At 45.0% G+C, this 15,684-nt stretch overlaps 1 protein-coding gene across 2 annotated transcripts in view; it reads left to right on the forward strand.

Annotated features, from left to right (window-relative positions):
• Positions 1 to 2,365: 2,365 nt before the first annotated feature.
• FAM184B (family with sequence similarity 184 member B) overlaps positions 2,366 to 15,684 on the forward strand; it is a 97,053-nt gene continuing 83,734 nt past the window's right edge. The window contains exon 1 of one of the 2 annotated variants that reach the window (XM_074951627.1): positions 2,366 to 3,029. In XM_074951627.1, the coding sequence (XP_074807728.1) occupies positions 2,895 to 3,029 (135 nt within the window). In that variant the 5' untranslated portion in view covers positions 2,366 to 2,894. The remainder of the gene's footprint in view (positions 3,030 to 15,684) is intronic. The other variant, XM_074951629.1, reaches the window with a different exon arrangement.

A 15,684-nucleotide genomic window follows, 5' to 3' on the forward strand; every position in this document is an offset into this window, starting at 1 on the left:
GTTTATAGTCCTGTCTAAAAAGCTCTCAAAACACTTCACAGTACATAAATTATACAAGACCATAAACACACACACATTAATGTAAGTGTTGCGGAGCAAATATCCTTTTTCCTAACTGTTGAATTAGGTGTGTAAAGCATTCATGTCTTTCATTAGCAATTATTCCTAGAACATATAAAAGAAGAAGATCTTTGTGTGGGGGGTTTTAGAATAGAGGTGAGTTGCTGGATTTAAGTTTCCGTTGAGCTGATGGGACAGGTCAGGCAGGAGGGTTTGATGCTTATGGATCAAACCATTAGTTAATTTATATTGATATTTGTTTGAATAATATGAAGGGCTTAGAATGTGATATACATGTTTTAAAAGCCTGAATAAAAGTTTCAATCCTTATGAAGCTTTTAGCCAGAACAACAAAACTTGGCTAGTTTAAGATGGCAAGTATTTTATAATAATTTTACCAGTGTTTGCCAATCCTGATAGTATTGATTTAGAGCATCTTAGAAAGATTTATTTCTATTGACTCACCAGTTATGGAGGAGTGTTTCTGACCTCTGAGTCACTCATATAGAATAAATGGGCAACATGACAAAGTGCTGTTATGTTCGCAAAACAGCTTGTCACTGCTATGTTATTGTTGTACAAGAATTCCAGATAAGGACTAGGTAGGTTTACTTATTCTGCATGCAGGTGTTGTTCTGAACCCTTCATGTTTTTGTAGAGGGAGGAAAAAACATTTCAAAAACGTTTTGGAAGGGGAGGCCATATTTGATGCTCTCCCTCCCCTAGAAGTAGCCAGGACTCACGGGCCCAATCCAAAGCCCACTTAAATCAATGGAAAGACTCCTGTTGACGTCAGTGAAATTTGGATCAGAACCTATATGCAGAAAACAAAATATGTACTGGTTAGGGTTGCCAACTTTGGCTGGATGAATTCCTGTCATGAATCACATGACATTATCTTTAATTAAAGATTAACCTTTAATTTCTGGAGACTACAGGACAATCTGAGAGGGTTGGCAACCCTCGTACTGTTACAGATGTACTATATATACTGTACAAGTTTAACACAAATGCCTGAGTTTTATTTGAACTGAAGCCTGATTACACAATATGGGCTCAGTCCTACACTATTGAAGCAAAAGGAAGATCACCTCTAACATAAAGGATGGGCTAACAGTTTTCCAATTAGAAACTTTGAGCAATGATTTGCTAGGCTACAATACATTTTTCTAATACACTGAAGATTAGGCTTCTTGCAACAACCAACATCAGTGTGCATAATTTTAAGAAACAATACTATTGTTATTTTGAAGTGTAACAGAATAAATGTTGAACTTTGTTTAGTTGAAATTTATTTATAAAATAAATGTGTGGAAAAAAAGTCATATGTTTATCTAACATTCTTAAATATTGGTAGAGCACGGGCACCATGGGCCCATATAAATCGCCACCTATGCTTCTGGGGATCTCTGTCTTCTCCCTGCTTTTTCACTTACCTGGGGCTGCCTTTCCCCCTTCTCTTCACTCACACTCCTCCCATTTTTAATCCCCCGGGTGAGGTCTCCCCTTCCCCACCACCCACGGCTCCTGGTGTCTCTCCCATCATCCCCAGGGGAGTGAAGCAGTTGAGACTCTTGCAGGGGGAAGGAACAGCACAGCGTCCCCTGAAGGCAGCCACAGCCACCTGGGAGATGATGGAGTCCCTGATGACCAGGGGCCTGCTGCCTCCCCCTTTGGAATCTTTTGCACAGGCTGCAGTTAAAAGGATGCTCCAAAGCCTGGGGTCTGGAGTGTCTTTCCCTGTTTGCCTTTTCATCCTTCTCTCTTTCCTTCTCCTTGCATTTCTTCTGACCTTCTCTCCATTTTTCTTCTTCCTTCCCTCTCCCCACCTCCTTTTTTTAAACACTTCCCATTGCTTTTGTAGCATCATCTCCTTACCTTATTTTTACTCCTCACCAGCCTTGTCCTCCTGTCCCCGTCTGAATCATTTCCCCTTCCCGGCACCTTTTGTGCCACTTTGTCTTTCTTTCACACCCCTCTTCCCCCTGCCTCTTCTGCAGTCTCTTTTGGACTCAGAAGCCTAAACCCCCTGCACAGGAGCCAGGGCTGCAGATGGAGAGAAAAGGACCTGGAACCTAGGCACTGTGCCTCCCCTCCAACCTTCCAGCGTGTAAAGAGTCTGCACTTGATGCACCAAAGGAAAACTGATCAATTCCGCGTAATAAGCAGAGCGATTGCCAGGATCCTTCCTACCCAAACTTGCTCAACGCTCCCCCTACATGCTCCCTGGCTGGAAGGTGCTGCTCCATCCCACGTGGGAGTGGAGGAGCAAAGTGAAACTAACAAGATTCTTGAAGTACTTTGCTTTGCTGATGCACCATGGAGATGAGCCGTACAACAGAGCCTTCAACAAGGTGCCAAAGGCACCCGCCTGAGCCCCCTGCCCTCGCCAAGCAAGTGGTACGGTTTAGTCTGCAGACCTCCTCTGTAATCTATCTCCGGCAATATCTGTGCTGCTGGCTGTATGGCTGGCTCAGCGTCGCCTCTGGGGAATTTGTAGCATCCAGCCATTGGCATCTTCTCGTGGCGGAAGCTCAACCATTTGGAGAGAAAGAATAATAATATTAATAATAAAAAAATCCTGAGCAGGAGGAGCACATGTTGTCTGCCTCCCCGCCCGGGTGTTTTGCTGAAGCATAGAAAGGAGGGGGGCAGCTGCTCCGGCTGCCCTGTTTAGGGGCTGAAGTTCCTAGTGCTACTGGACTGTGTGTGTGCAACACACGGGGAAAGGGAGGGGGGGAGTGGTGCCAGGATTGCCGTACAGTACTTAGAGCAAACACCCCCACACACATCTACGTCTGGTTTTAGAGCGAGATTAAAATATTTCATGTCTGATGGCCTCTGGCATAAACAAGATTCATCAGCCCGGGACTTGCAATGAAGCTAAAGCCGCTCACTGCAGCTCGACAGAGGAATGCAGCCAGGAACTCCACCTGAAAATGTGCAAGAAGATTGCCCAGCTCACCAAGGTAAATCTTGCTGTTCGTTCAGCGCCTTTCGGGCGAGGGGGCCGGGGCTGGAGGGGGAGGGGGGGTGGCTGGCTGCTTGGAAATGTCCTCTCGTGATGATCCCCCCCTCAAAGAGGAGAGGAAGGAGTTTTAGCTGGTCTCATAAGGAAACACCTGGGGGATCTATGTGCAGAAACTTCATTTCAAAACGCCTTCCCTCAGGGTGCTACAAATCAACCTCAATAGATTGCTTGTTGCCTCTGCGGCTAACGCTCAAGTCGCGGCGCACAGCATGCCCTGATTATAGCAGCGGAGAGAGCTGTAACTCTCTGAAGTTACGTCAGGTAGATGGGAGGATATTATCCGGCTTTTATCTGAAGTCCTAAGGATCAGAGTTCGTTTGCCTTTTACTGGTTCGGAAGTAACATTGCCCACAAGTCTAAGAACTTTGCTGTGTGGAATGCAATACTGCTCACAGCATATGTTGCATAGCTACCGGCTTCAGGTATGTTTGCGCAAATAAAAAATAGATTTCATTACCTTAGCAAAGGATCGTAGGTACTGGGGTCAGAGTGGACTAAACTACCTCACTGGGCTCTTCCATATCTCAAGAGAGCCTGTCAGTTAATCCTGAGTTGCACAGGTAAATCAGTGGCTTAGCCTGGCCACTTCCTACAGCATGTAAAAGTTTTAAAAAGTCTCAAACCCTGTAGCAGTAGTAACTGTCCTTCAAACTATTTGTACACTGCACCTGTGTCAATGAAAGAAAAAAAAACCACCCTCATTCCAGCCCAGGTTTATGTGCTCGATTTCTACATATTATGCAAGCTCAACACAATCTATGGAGACATGACTGCACATGGTCCATTAATCTATCTAATAACCTCCACTCCCTTCATTATTAATTAATACAGTACTAACTCCAGTTTAAATTGCCACCTATATAAATATGGTATGAACATAAAAGAGTAGGAAATCATGAAAATATAAATATTCACTGGGCAGGGATACTGTATTGTGCTACTTGTGACTTCTTCAGTCATCCCTAAATAACGACAAATATGGAGTGTGTATTGTATGTATGCTGTCCACACAGATATGCACCAGTGTTTTGTGTTTGTGCATGTGTATAGCAATGGTTATTTCTACTTATTTTATATACACACATGAATGCACATTTTTGCACATGAATGCACATTTTGATCCTATAGTAAACTTAAAGTACTTGTGCACATATCTGTAGCATTGCATTACTTGGGAGGTATTCAGACACAACTGGGATGAGGCTCATATAAGCACCTAGATATAATCAGCATGTAAGGTTATGACTTGTTTAATCATGTTCATTTTTTATTTATCCCTGACATTGCTGCTCCCTTGCCCCACAACTATGCATGCACAAAAGGTGACTGGAAGATTAATTTAAATGGCTCCTCATTTTTTACCTACTGGTTCAGCCACTGTCATTGGTCCACTTTATCTTTGGCTGAAGACTCAAAAATAGCAGCAACCTCTTACACCTACTCTACTTTACTGTTCTATGACACACCGCACAGGGCATGCTGAAGTAGTTGATCCATAAGGATCACATTCAAATGCTAATTTTCAAGTTCTTGTCATTTTTTCAATGTGAAAAACAATAGTAAGGTTATTACTTAGTTTTATTTTTTTAAAGTGAGACTTGATTGTTTACAGCATCAGTAATTCATAGGATCACCAACTCAACCTTTCAGGTGATCCTGCCAGATCAGACCTGAGGCATATTTGTGCAGCAGAGTGGTGAAACATGCTGCTGAAACTCTCTGTGGATAAATAGAGGTTTTCATTCTCTGAGGCTTTCAGCATGCTGCCTTCCACAAGCATTTAAGTCATACCAAAATTTTGCTTGAAAGCATCTTTAATTCCAAATAAATGTTGAGAGAAAATCTTTTATTCTGTCCCAAACTACAGCAACAGTATTTTGTAAAGTTTGTCTCTGGATTAGGAAAAATAAATCTGGTGTCTGTTCTTATTCATTGTGGGTAAAAATTCAGCTGAGTGCAAAGCCCTCCCCACCACTGAAGTCCTTAGCCAGTGATATGTGAGGCTTTTCAGAGCTTTTTGTTAGAATTGCACCATTAGAATTCTTTGCCTTTGATGGGATTCATCCTCTGGATACTGCTACATCATCTAAAACTGAGATGATTTATCCCTGAAGCTCATAAAAATACATCTGAAGAGTAATTTCACACTATTATAGGATGTGGCCCTTACGCACTTTTTTTTATTGCAATGAGATACTTATTAAGGCTATACTTATGCAGAGATCATTGCAGGATTTGGGCTGAAGTCTCTTGCCATTTTGTTTTTTAAATTCTTGATGCAGCAATGTTAAATTAAATAAACACAATGAAACACTACCATAGTAGGCTTCAGAAAAGGTCTAACTTTTCAAAAAGTGGCCTCAGAATTTCAGCAGGCAACATCTCTCTTGCAATTCAGAGGCCAGAGTGAGGCCAGCTGAAAAATTTGGCTTCTGTTTGGAAAAACTGTCCAAGTAGGTCAGATTTTGGCCTAGCAACTAAAAAGATGCCCCTTTGACTGGTCCTCTTCTCCTGGCCAAATTTCAATCTGGAAAATTACAATACATTACAGTAAATTCCTCCCTTCAATTTCAACTGGATATAGTATTCACCTCCACCTCTAACCTGAAACTAATGTATAAAGTATAATGTTGCTATATATGGTTAAAGAGCTGCCACCTTCCATCCCAAAGGTGTCAGTATTTCAGTGATTGGGTGGGTGGGGGTGGGAGGAAATAAATTTTTTGTGTATTGAGGTGCAGCCCCGCTTCCAGCTCCTCCAGAACCTAAGAGATTCTGGCTGAACATTTTCTCACATCTCCTAATTCATGTGCACCCCATCCATGGCCCCACAAAGTCACAGGACCTCCTCGCCAACCTCCTCCTGGCAAAGATGGCCATCCATCACATGAGGAGGAGGAAGCTAGAGAAGGGGTTACTCTGACTTTAGGGACTATTTCCAGTCCCCCATCCAATCGTGTCTCCAGGCAGATTTCCTCTAGGCAGTGTCCACTGACGCCTTAGACACCGTTGAGGAGCAGTGGACACGTCTAGGGTTCTCTGCTCAGGGTCCCCTTCAGGCTCCCTCATTTTTAACCTTGTACCTCACTCCCATTCCTGTTTTTTCTTTCATTGTTCCACATACTAACTTGTGGACTAGGCCTAGTGGTTCATCTCCCGCTTAGTCGAGGGAGTTGGCCTTTAATCTTATGGAGAGGCCCTAGACCCGCCTGTCCCATACCTACAAATAGTATCCCTGATAATTCTGTTCACAAGGAGGAAGATTATGGCATAGCTTTTGTACTTTCAGCCAAGTGCATTTTTGCATGGAAGGGGCTGAGGTTGCCTGTATGTACGTAGCTTGTAAAGCATAGAAAAGCCTTTGGGATGAAAGGTGCAATATAAATGTCAGATAGTATTAGCAGTGGTTATTAATAACTATCTGCAAGTGATGTAAGAGAACATCAGTTTGGCTGTGGGAAAATGACTAATTTCATTTTAAATACTGCATAATAGAGTTGTATGAGTCTGAAGTGCCAGAATCTAAAGAGTTTGCAAGCCATCCTTGCTTACGGCATAGACGGAGCAGGGACTGCACAGAGTTTCACTGGAGAAAAGATGTTCATATCTTGGTACAGGAAGCTGTAGATTGATTTGCTTCCCACAAAAAAAAAAAAAAAATGAAAAAAACAACCACAACAGTATTTTCAATACATCAGTCCCCTTGTTATACTTATAAGAAGCACACGGGATCTTTATAGGGAAGAAGGCGGCACGCCGCATTTGTTGAGAATACAACAGTTAGCATATGCTTTTCAATCTCTCTCTCTCTCTCACACACACACACCCCATGCACACAGTCCTGCCAGTTGATTTTTAGTTACCAGTCCAAGTCTGGATCAATCTGGTGGCCAGCCAGATTGGTCGCAGAGGGGAGCAGGTCGCGATCCGATGCTCCTGGAGTGTGGCAAGACGAACCCAAAGTCCCATGGCCAAGCACCCTGTTCTTACAGTCTTTTTTCTCTGTTGAAGTCGGATCCGATGAAGTGAGCTGTAGCTCATGAAAGCTTATGCTCAAACAAATTGGTTAGTCTCTAAGGTGCCACAAGTACTCCTTTTCTTTTTGCAAATACAAACTAACACGGCTGCTACTCTGAAACCTGTCATAGTAGACATTATAACTTATCTTAAAACAAAAGGGTGACCATAATCAGTCAAAAGGATTGTTCTGGTCTGTCCCTGCCTTAACATCAGTACAGACACTGGCAGTCTGTCAGATGCATTCCTACCAATGTCCCAGAGGGTCATTCCTTTTTGCTATTCAAAAAGGGTGGCTGGTAAAATGAAATCAAGACATACATTAGTACCTCTATTCTTATAGTACAATTATAAAATCCTGCTCCTACACCCTCAAATTTTAAACAACCAGTAACCATAGGTACTTTCTCATTATTTGAGAGTTTAACTAGACCTCCAGCTTCCTGTGCTTGATATATGTCTATGATGTGAAGAACTCTTTTTATCAGTACAACACTGAAAGGGTGGCAAGCATCACATAGTTCCAACTCTTGTGATTTTTATTGCATATCTGATGTTGTTCCAGCTCCTGGATCATAAGAGAATCTCTATTTTTTATTTTATTTATTTATTTATTTTAATGAAAATGAAGCTTCTAGTTGTCCTGGTTCCAGAGAGAAGCTTAAAAACATGAACCCTAAAGTTTCAAAAATTTTGGTTGGTTGGTTTTAAAATCATGAGATTGTTTTTGATAAAACTCAAGATTTTTGGAGGGTTTGACTCAGGACCTAGGAATGCTTGGTGTTGGCAATACTATGTGTGTGCACGGATATTTGTGTAAAGTATTCCTAGTCGGTGTTTGGATGACTCAGATTTGTGTCCTAGAAAGGGAAGGAAGAAAAACAAACACTTGCTCCATGGATTTTTATTAAGTCTGTGTAAAACTTTCATAATGAAATCCATGTTTCACTGCAAACCCGAAACTTTGGCCCAGTTTGCCAAGATCACAAACCTTGTGGCAAACTATATTCAAGTTTCAAGTGGACCTTGGGACCTGGGGAGATCTGTGGGGTTGGTGGAAACTAGTTAAACCTAAAACAAGGTAAAATTAGCAGTTTCAGCTGAACTTTTCTTTGAGTTTGAGTTCTGAAAACAAAACACAGGGCATGTGAACTCACAAAGTGCATGTTGTAAAATGGAAACTGCCAGCTTTCACACAGTTGTAGTTGTGCTTGACTGATACAAAGACCACTTATGCTCTCAGATACATACCTATGCAACCCCAATGGATTCAAATCAATAGGGATTTAAAATCAGTGGACTTTCATGTCTGTAGTTGAGTGTGGAATTTGGTCAACTATGTATTCGTAATTAAACTTAGCTTTCTGTACTGGACCCAACCTAGTGAGAATAATACTACAGCCCTGGCTTACTGTATGTATTGCACTTGCCAACTCTTTGTATTTCTGTTCTGTATCACAATAACATTCAACTTAGAATGAAATGGCAATTTTCATTTAAAACTTTGGGCCCAATCCTGAGAAATACAGAGTACCCACAACTCTGTAATTGTACTCTGTAACTGCAATTGACTACAAGAGGAGTTACAGGTGCTCAACACTTCTTAGGATTGTCCCTTTTATTTAAGACAACTTGAGAAATGCAAATGAGCTTTCAGAGAACAGCAATGAGGGAAATGGATCAACTTTCATTTAAAAGGAGATTCTGACATGGCTGGCAAGAACTAGGCATTCTCTAGATATTCATTATATACAAACTTCTCTTTGAAGCCATACCAGTGGGTCTCAGTCTATTCCAGACTTTAGTCTCTTGAGCAGAACCTGGCAGGCATAAGATACCCTGCTATAATATCTAATGATATTATCAAGCAGAAAGCAAAAAGCCATTAGTGAGATGAGTCCCAGCTCAGTGCTTTAACCACAAGACGATCCTTTCATCCTTCTCCTGTATTTCCCAGGGTTGAAATTCTGGAGGCTGATGGCAGAATATTCTCAGCGGAGGTTGTCCACCACTCTGGAACTCATTTTCCCCACAGATCCATCTCACCCTGTGTATTTAGTGATTGTTAGGCATCTGTGCAAGATGTACATTGTTTTTTGTTTGGCTGTTCAGTTACGTGGACTGTGTTAGTCAGTGGAGAAAATTGTCTTAGGGGAATGTTGTATGTGTTGAAGTCAGAGGCACTAGTCACATGCTTAAATGTAAGCACATGCTTAAGGGCTTTTCTGAATGGGGGCCTTACTTTGCTTAAGCACTCCCTTCATTGGCATCCTATGTCAGTTAAAAAAGGAGTCTTAGCCCTGGTCTACACTAGGACTTTAGGTCGAATTTAGCAGCATTAAATCGATGTAAACCTGCACCCGTCCACACGATGAAGCCCTTTATTTCGACTTAAAGGGCTCTTAAAATCGATTTCCTTACTCCACCCCTGACAAGTGGATGAGCGCTTAAATCAGCTTTGCCGGGTCGAATTCGGGGTACTGTGGACACAATTCGACGGTATTGGCCTCCGGGAGCTATCCCAGAGTGCTCCATTTTGACCGCTCTGGACAGCACTCTCAACTCAGATGCACTGGCCAGGTAGACAGGAAAAGAACCGCGAACTTTTGAATCTCATTTCCTGTTTGGCCAGCGTGGCAAGCTGCAGGTGACCATGCAGAGCTCATCAGCAGAGGTGACCATGATGGAGTCTCAGAATCGCAAAAGAGCTCCAGCATGGACCGAACGGGAGGTACGGGATCTGATCGCTGTATGGGGAGAGGAATCTGTGCTATCAGAACTCCGTTCCAGTTTTCGAAATGCCAAAACCTTTGTCAAAATCTCCCAGGGCATGAAGGACAGAGGCCATAACAGGGACCCGAAGCAGTGCCGCGTGAAACTGAAGGAGCTGAGGCAAGCCTACCAGAAAACCAGAGAGGCGAACGGCCGCTCCGGGTCAGAGCCCCAAACATGCCGCTTCTATGATGAGCTGCATGCCATTTTAGGGGGTTCAGCCACCACTACCCCAGCCGTGTTGTTTGACTCCTTCAATGGAGATGGAGGCAATACGGAAGCAGGTTTTGGGGACGAAGAAGATGATGATGATGACGAGGTTGTAGATAGCTCACAGCAAGCAAGCGGAGAAACCGGTTTTCCCGACAGCCAGGAACTGTTTCTCACCCTGGACCTGGAGCCAGTACCCCCTGAACCCACCCAAGGCTGCCTCCTGGACCCAGCAGGCAGAGAAGGGACCTCCGGTGAGTGTACCTTTTAAAATACTATACATGGTTTAAAAGCAAGCATATGAAAGGATTACTTTGCCCTGGCATTCGCGGCTCTCCTGGATACACTCCCAAAGCCTTTGCAAAAGGTTTCTGGGGAGGGCAGATTTATTGCGTCCGTCATGGTAGGACACTTTACCACTCCAGGCCAGTAACACGTACTCGGGAATCATTGTACAACAAAGCATTGCAGTGTATGTTTGCTGGCGTTCAAGCAACATCCGTTCTTTATCTCTCTGTGTTATCCTCAGGAGAGTGAGATATAATCCATGGTCACCTGGTTGAAATAGGGTGCTTTTCTTCAGGGGACACTCAGAGGAGCCCATTCCTGCTGGGCTGTTTGCCTGCGGCTGAACAGAAATGTTCCCCGCTGTTAGCCACAGGGAGGGGGGAGGGTTGAGGGGGTAGCCACGCGGTGGGGGGAGGCAAAATGCGACCTTGTAACGAAAGCACATGTGCTATGTATGTAATGTTAACAGCAAGGTTTACCCTGAAAGAGTGTAGCCAGTGTTTTATAAAATGTGTCTTTTTAAATACCGCTGTCCCTTTTCTTTTCTCCACCAGCTGCATGTGTTTCAATGATCACAGGATCTTCTCCTTCCCAGAGACTAGTGAAGATTAGAAAGAAAAAAAAACGCACTCGAGATGAAATGTTCTCCGAACTCATGCTGTCCTCCCACACTGACAGAGCACAGACGAATGCGTGGAGGCAAATAATGTCAGACTGCAGGAAAGCACAAAATGACCAGGAGGAGAGGTGGCGGGCTGAAGAGAGTAAGTGGCGGGCTGAAGAGAGGGCTGAAGCTCGAATGTGGCGGCAGCGTGATGAGAGGAGGCAGGATTCAATGCTGAGGCTGCTGGAGGACCAAACCAGTATGCTCCAGTGTATGGTTGAGCTGCAGCAAAGGCAGCTGGAGCACAGACTGCCACTACAGCCCCTGTGTAACCAACCGCCCTCCTCCCCAAGTTCCATAGCCTCCACACCCAGACGCCCAAGAACGTGGTGGGGGGGCCACCGGCCAACCAGCCACTCCACCACAGAGGATTGCCCAAAAAAAAGAAGGCTGTCATTCAATAAATTTTAAAGTTGTAAACTTTTAAAGTGCTGTGTGGCATTTTCCTTCCCTCCTCCACCACCCCTCCTGGGCTACCTTGGTAGTCATCCCCCTATTTGTGTGATGAATGAATAAAGAATGCATGAATGTGAAGCAACAATGACTTTATTGCCTCTGCAAGTGGTGATCAAAGGGAGGAGGGGAGGGTGGTTAGCTTACAAGGAAGTAGAGTGAACCAAGGGGCGGGGGTTTCATCAAGGAGAAACAAACAGAACTTTCACACCGTAGCCTGGCCAGTCATGAAACTGGTTTTCAAAGCCTCTCTGATGCGTACCGCACCCTCCTGTGCTCTTCTAACCGCCCTGGTGTCTGGCTGCGCGTAACCAGCAGCCAGGCGATTTGCCTCAACCTCCCACCCCGCCATAAACGTCTCCCCCTTACTCTCACAGATATTGTGGAGCACACAGCAAGCAGTAATAACAGTGGGAATATTGGTTTCGCTGAGGTCTAAGCGAGTCAGTAAACTGCGCCAGCGCGCCTTTAAACGTCCAAATGCACATTCTACCACCATTCTGCACTTGCTCAGCCTGTAGTTGAACAGCTCCTGACTGCTGTCCAGGCTGCCTGTGTACGGCTTCATGAGCCATGGCATTAAGGGGTAGGCTGGGTCCCCAAGGATACATATAGGCATTTCAACATCACCAACAGTTATTTTCTGGTCTGGGAATAAAGTCCCTTCTTGAAGCTTTTGAAACAGACCAGAGTTCCTGAAGATGCGAGCGTCATGTACCTTTCCCGGCCATCCCACGTTGATGTTGGTGAAACGTCCCTTGTGATCCACCAGAGCTTGCAGCACTATTGAAAAGTACCCCTTGCGGTTTATGTACTCGCCGGCTTGGTGCTCCGGTGCCAAGATAGGGATATGGGTTCCGTCTATGGCCCCACCGCAGTTAGGGAATCCCATTGCAGCAAAGCCATCCACTATGACCTGCACGTTTCCCAGGGTCACTACCCTTGATATCAGCAGATCTTTGATTGCGTGGGCTACTTGCATCACAGCAGCCCCCACAGTAGATTTGCCCACTCCAAATTGATTCCCAACTGACCGGTAGCTGTCTGGCGTTGCAAGCTTCCACAGGGCTATCGCCACTCGCTTCTCAACTGTGAGGGCTGCTCTCATCTTGGTATTCATGCGCTTCAGGGCAGGGGAAAGCAAGTCACAAAGTTCCATGAAAGTGCCCTTACGCATGCGAAAGTTTCACAGCCACTGGGAATCGTCCCAGACCTGCAACACTATGCGGTCCCACCAGTCTGTACTTGTTTCCCGAGCCCAGAATCGGCGTTCCACAGCATGAACCTGCCCCATTAGCACCATGATGCATGCATTGGCAGGGCCCATGCTTTCAGAGAAATCTGTGTCCATGTCCTGATCACTCACGTGACCGCGCTGACGTCGCCTCCTCCTGACGTCGCGGTAGCGCTTTGCCAGGTTCTGGTGCTGCATATACTGCTGGATAATGCGTGTGGTGTTTAATGTGCTCCTAATTGCCAAAGTGAGCTGAGCGGACTCCATGCTTGCCTTGGTATGGCGTCCGCACAGAAAAAAGGCGCGGAATGATTGTCTGCCGTTGCTCTGACGGAGGGAGCGGCGACTGACGACACGGCTTACAGGGTTGGCTTCAGGGGGCTAAAATCCACAAAGGGGGTGGCTTTACATCAAGGAGTAGTTCAGGCAGGACTTCACGGAGGGTTCCAATAAGAAATGGTGCACCTAAGTTATTGTTCTTATTGGAACAAGGAGGTTAGCCTGGCCTCTGATTGATACATGGCTAGATTTACCTCGCTGCACCTTCTCTGTGAGTGACTGCAGTGTGACCTAGAGGAATGAGTCCCCTAGACAGGGGAGGAGGCAAATGAGTACAAAACAAATCTGGTCTATTTCTTGTTTTGATCCACTCCATCTATCTTTTACATCTTTGGCTGGCAGCAGACGGTGCAGAAGGACATATTGCCTGCCTGCTCACCATAAGACGGTTCAATAGGACTGACTGCCGGACTTAAGAGAATGACCTGGTCAAGTCACTAAAAATTTAGTCCCTGCGCCCATGTCTGCCCAGGCGCTCCTGATCGACCTCACACAGGCGACCAGGAGTACCTCGGACATGACGAGGACGGCTACCAGTCGTATTGTACTGTCTGCTGCCACAAGGCAATGGGTTGCTGCTACTGTGTAGCAATGCCGTGCCGCGTCTGCCAGCACCCAGGAGACATACGGTGACGGTTACCTGAGCGGGCTCCATGCTTGCGGTGGTATGGCGTCCGCACAGGTAACTCAGGAAAAAAGGCGCGAAACGATTGTCTGCCCTTGCTTTCACGGAGGGAGGGAGGGAGGGAACGGGGGCCTGACGATATGTACCCAGAACCACCCGCGACAATGTTTCAGCCCCATCAGGCATTGGGATCTCAACCCAGAATTCCAATGGGCAGCGGAGACTGCGGGAACTGTGGGATAGCTACCCACAGTGCAACGCTCCGGAAGTCGACTCTAGCCTCAGTACTGTGGAAGCCCTCCGCCGAGTTAATGCACTTAATGCACTTCTGTGGGGACACACACACTCGAATATATAAAACCGATTTCTAAAAAACCGACTTCTATAAATTCGACCTTATTCCGTAGTGTAGACATACCCTTAGGGTGTGTCTATACTACAAGCATTAGTGACACAGCTGCAACGAAGCCATGGGCAGCGGGGGGACTCCCCCTTCGAGGAGGCTAGCCCCCTGGCCCCGCCCCTTCCACCTGAGACCCCACCCCTCTGCCTGCCGGAGCCCTGAACACCGCCCCCACATCCCAGCAGCCGGAGACCCGAGCTCCCACCTGCACCTCCCAAGCTCCGGGCCAGCCCCAGCTGCCAAATGGGAAATACACTGCGCTGCGTCTCCCCTCCCGAGACCCCGAGCTGCCCCCAGCAGGAAACCCAGGAAGCTGAGGAGCAGATACTGCCTCCTCAGCCACCCCGGAACCTGCATTATGCATAATAATAAGCAAGAATTTCCTCTGGCAGAAGTTCAGTCCTAGCTCGTGCAAACCGTAAAAAACAGCAACCTGGCATCCGGTGGCAACAGCTGTACCAGGGGAAGTTTAGCCTCCCCATGCCTATTATGCTGGCCACCTATGACAGCGATGCAGCTACGCTGCTGTAGCTCTGTACTGTAGACACTTACAGCAATTGGAAGGGGGTCTTTTAGGGCTGTCAAGCGATTAAAAATATTAATAGCAATTAATTACGCTGTTAAACAATAATAGAATACCATTTATTAAAATACTTTTGGATGTTTTCTACATTTTCAAATATATTGATTTCAATTACAACACAGAATATAAAGTGTACAGTGCTCACTTTATATTTATTTTTGGTTACAAGTATTTGCACTGCAAAAAACAAAAGATATAGTATTTTTCAATTCACCTAATACAAGCACTGTAGTGCCATCTCTTTACCATGAAAGTGGAACTTACAAATGTAGAATTATGTACAGAAAATAACTGAATTCAAAAATAAAACAATGTAAAACTTTAGAGCCTACAAGTCCACTCAGTCCTACTTCTTATTCAGCCAATCACTCACACAAACAAGTTTGTTTACATTTGCAGGAGATAATGCTGCCCACTTCTTGTTTACACTGTCACCTGAAAGTAAGAACAGACGTTTGCATGGTACTGTTGTAGCTGGTGTTGGAAGATATTTATGTTCCAGATGCACTAAAGATTCATATGTTCCTTCATACTTCAACCACCGTTCCAGAGGCCATGCGTCCTTACTGATGACAGGGTCTGCTTGATAATGATCCAAAGCAGTAGAGACTGATGCATGTTCATTTTCATTATCTGAGTCAGATGCCACCAGCAGAAGGTTGATTTTCTTTTTTGGTGGTTTGGGTTCTGTAGTTTCCACATCAGAGTGTTGCTCATTTAAGTCTACTGAAAGCATGCTCCACATCTTTTCCCTCTCAGATTTTGGAAGGCACTTCAGATTCTTAAATCTTGGCTCTAGTGCTGTAGCTATCTTTGGAAATCTCACATTGGTGAGATTTTGCGTTTTGTCAAATCTGCAGTGAAAGTGTTCTTAAAATGAACATGTGCTGGGTCATCATACGAGACTGCTATAATATGAAATATATGGCAGAATGCAGGTAAAACAGAGCAGGAGACATACAATTCTCCCCCAAGGAGTTCAGTCAGAAATTTAATTAATGCATT

Source organism: Natator depressus, chromosome 4, assembly GCF_965152275.1.
Source record: "Natator depressus isolate rNatDep1 chromosome 4, rNatDep2.hap1, whole genome shotgun sequence".
In the NCBI taxonomy this organism is placed as follows: domain Eukaryota; kingdom Metazoa; phylum Chordata; order Testudines; family Cheloniidae; genus Natator; species Natator depressus.